Source organism: Melanotaenia boesemani, chromosome 18, assembly GCF_017639745.1.
Source record: "Melanotaenia boesemani isolate fMelBoe1 chromosome 18, fMelBoe1.pri, whole genome shotgun sequence".
Taxonomy (NCBI): Eukaryota; Metazoa; Chordata; class Actinopteri; order Atheriniformes; family Melanotaeniidae; genus Melanotaenia; species Melanotaenia boesemani.
This window is the reverse complement of record NC_055699.1, coordinates 32,104,866-32,108,779: the sequence shown is the minus strand read 5'-3', so window position 1 is coordinate 32,108,779 and position 3,914 is coordinate 32,104,866. Positions and strand designations below refer to the sequence as shown.

General features: G+C 37.4%; 1 protein-coding gene across 1 annotated transcript; it reads right to left on the bottom strand.

Moving 5' to 3' along the window:
• Positions 1 to 209: 209 nt before the first annotated feature.
• Positions 210 to 3,635, bottom strand: LOC121628814 (ATP-dependent DNA helicase PIF1-like). The gene has a single exon (XM_041968160.1). It carries the CDS (start codon positions 3,580 to 3,582, stop codon positions 769 to 771), a length of 2,814 nt encoding a protein of 937 aa, XP_041824094.1. The 5' UTR covers positions 3,583 to 3,635; the 3' UTR covers positions 210 to 768.
• Between the last annotated feature and the right edge of the window lie 279 nt (positions 3,636 to 3,914).

Sequence of the window (3,914 nt, the reverse complement as noted above, 5' to 3'; positions counted from 1 at the left end):
TCCTAAGCTCAATCACAATTAGCACTTTGGGCCAACAGAGCTCAGCTTAACTGTTGATCATCGGCCTCTGTCAAGTGAAAAAAAAACTGCTACAATCTAAAAACTGCAAAAAAATAGAACAGACCCAGACTATAATAAATATAAACCAGCCAGATAGAAAGAAAAACCTGAGACTAATTTTTTTAACTTACAAAACTTTCTGAAGAGTGAAAGAGTGTGTGTGAATAAACTAACTGTGTGTGTAGGATAGTGAGTAGTTAAATGTACTTTTACATACCTTAGCCGGCGTCACTTGATTATCCCTGCAATTAACCTTAAACACAGCAGTTACATACAGTACAACTAAAATTATATTATTCAATAAACCCCACAGAACAAGAGGCACAATCCTAAAACAACATATAACTACTTAACCACACTGAGGGCATGAGCTACAAAACCTGTATCGCCAACTTTGCCATTTGGTCACTAGATTTAACAACTTTTCTGGCCGTTTTTAACCATTTCTTCTTAACACAACAACCAACAAGAAAGCTACTCACTATTTTGACATTTTCACTATCTTCTCTGGACAGGAAGTACAGAATACCTTATGAACATGGACTAACGTTGTACAGGTGTAAAGGATATCAACAGGGGACAAAATTTACTGACTACATACAAATTATTCAAGACAGGGAACTCAGGTGAAGAGCAGCACATTTAATACATTTTGATTAAATTTATTTAAAAAAAATATAAATTTAAGTTTTAAGCATTTGGGCTGTCTTACTTAAAAGAACATATAATGCCCTCATGATCACTGAAATATGTAGGCACCACTAGCGCTTCTACAATATAATTACTATTTTTGACATAAACATGATCAATTAAGGTGCCTTTCTCTGTAGTGGCTGTCGACACATGTTGCTCATATCCTCTGTCTGTCATTTTCTGACAAATTGTTGAGGACTTCAAAATGTCCTCATTGAAATCGCCCAAAACAACAATGGTTCCACTTTGTGACTCTAACACATTTAACAATTCTTCAAAATGCCTGAAAAAGAGACACACAGGATATGATGGTGGCCTGTAAATGGCTGCTATTAAAATGTTGTATGTGACACATTTTACAGCTAAACACTCTATATTTAAACCGGCTACTGTGGCACTTTCAAATTCTAAATTACTGTCACAGTACATGCCAACGCCACCATGTTGTTGGCCTTTAAGGGACATTAACACTGGATTATCGCTATGATAGGCTAAACTACGTGGGGCATTACTAAACCTATAACCAGTGATTTCTACAGAATCTAAGCTAACATCAGCAGGTATCCATGTCTCTGTCACAGCAATACAGTTAGGCTGCAAATGCTGTGCACAGTGGGCCAAATCTGAGACATGGCGATTTAAACTTTGAACATTCATTAGAAATACACTAAAACCATCTTTTACTACTGTGTGGCTTTCAGTTATAAATGGTGGCATATTAGCAATCGCTTGTTCAATGTTGTCATTACAATAAACAGACTTTTCTTTAAACTCTTGAATAATTAAACCAGACAGGCTTCTAACTCTGCTTAATGCCACATATGCCTGTCCTGGTGCAAAGACCTTAGCTAAAGAGACAACAGCACTATCTACTGTAAGGCCTTGTACTTTGTGTACAGTACAGGCCCAAGCTAACTTTAAAGGAAACTGTCGTCTCAGGCCTTTTTTATTGGCTCTCTCTTCCTGAGGTTCAATTGGTACTGAACCCATTAACTCTGCTGATGGGTAAATGGTTTGTTTCTTCCTCTTTATGCCTACCTTATCATCATCAAATTTTACATATACTCTGGGAGGAAACATATTCTTATCAGGCTGTTCTATGTATATCACTGTGCCACATACACCATTTACTAAACCGTCATTTACATCTATGTTTTGAGACAACATGACTCGAGCATTTTTACCCAATAACAGCTCTCTTTGTAAAGCTGTTTTCTTGGCCCTAATATGATGATCTGGCTTTAACTCTAATTTACCAGTTTTTTTATTGTAACCAAAGTCCTGTGCAGTTATAACTATGTGGTCAGGACATATGCTCATTAACTGTTCCTCATTATATTCATCAACCTGGGAATTTGTAGCAAAGATGTGCAAGGCTGTGCTCTCTTCACCTGTTTCACACCGTTTTAAGACGTTTATATCGTCAGCTAACATTGGCGTACCTTTTTTATGCGTTCGCATTCTATTTAATATTCGCGCAAATTCTTCATCTTTTTGCCTAACGATTGTTTTTAACTCAACAAGCTCAAATAAACTAGACCACAAGTTCATTTGTACGTCTTGTATATACAACGCTTTTCCTTTTACTGGGGGCAACTGATAAAAATCTCCGACCGCAATTATGCTCACATTACCGAAAGCGTTATAGTCACCAGTTTGTTTGATTTGTCTTAATCTGCCATGGACGTAAGCCAATAGATTATGATTGACCATGGAGATTTCATCAATTATGACTATCTGCAAGTCACTATATTTAACACGCAAAGAATTGAGCTTTTCCTCACTCAAAGGTGTGTAAGGTAGGCTCACGTCTTTGCCAATGCCAAATGTACTGTGGATAGTCGCTGCCTTTAAATTATAAGCAGCTATTCCGGTCGGAGCCGTTAATAAAACACAAATATTATCTGGATTCTGACAACTTGGTGACAATAACCTTGTGGCCTCGTATTGAATCGCTTTAACTAGGTAGCTCTTTCCAACTCCAGCTCCTCCAGATATAAACACATGGAGGGGTTCTGGGTTTCTACCATTGACTTTATCTAAACACCAATTACGGATTTTATAGAAGACTGACAGCTGCATCTCATTCAGAGATCTAATTAATTCTAAGCCCTCACGCCTACTAATTACATTATTGTTCTTTTCTAATTGACACACCTGATCATTCCTAACAGCCAAATCTGGAATGTTGTCGACGAGTTCCCGACCTATTTCCTCTGCATCTTCCGCAGGTGTCTGTTCTTTTTCTCTAATTTCTTCTTGACACTCTAAACGCTCTACTTCTTTTTCGGGGCACAGATTTCCCCAGGCAACTTCAGGGCCACCCTCATTTTCAAGTTTCTTTTGCAACTCTTCTAATTCTTCGGAATCTTCTACCTCAAATTTGTTCCTATTCGTATCGACGACAGATTTCACCGTGTGTTCTGATCCATCACTAAAGATCACAGAACCATTTTCATAAAATTGTTCAAATGTTTCACAATCAGCAGCTTTTAAGTCATCTTCTACGCGGTATGGCAAAAACAACTGTAACTGGCTTTTAAAATATAATTCGGGGGTTTTTGTTTTTGAAAAGCGCGCATAACGAACTACAGCGGGTTTTGTTCGCGTTCTTTTAAGAATAAACCCTAATCCCCTTTGTAATTGTATTGCATTTTTTGACTTTTCATTTCGGTTTAAAAGACGATATTCAGACACAAACGTTGCTATGCACATGTCATTAAAAGTGCTATTATTAGGCCTACTTCTATAACGGTCTACTATACTAACCATCCACACATCATCTCCCGTTAGCCCACATTCTTGGATTACACTAATCGGTTTACTCATTTTAACTATTTTGTCCCCTGTTGGTATAAACTCTACGCGAATTCTCTTTCAAATGCATTCCCGTTAATCTATAAACTGCTTCTTGAGCAGACACGTCGCGACTGTTTAGATAAACGCTGCCAATTTGTTTCAGTGCCTCTTTTGCACTGACGTTGTCATCTTTTGTTGCTTCCTTATGAGCTTTACTAAGCAACAATCCTACCTCTTTTTCTGATTTGCTAATGTATGAAATAATATATACTATAACTGCGTACGCGTCTGTCACAAATTGAATATCTAAATTTGCATTCCAGCATTTTAATAGAGACTCGTTATATGGATTAATCCATGCT

Bases quoted from the DNA above. Each gene is read 5' to 3' on its own strand.
- LOC121628814 (XM_041968160.1), bottom strand. From the start codon at position 3,582: ATGAGTAAACCGATTAGTGTAATCCAAGAATGTGGGCTAACGGGAGAT.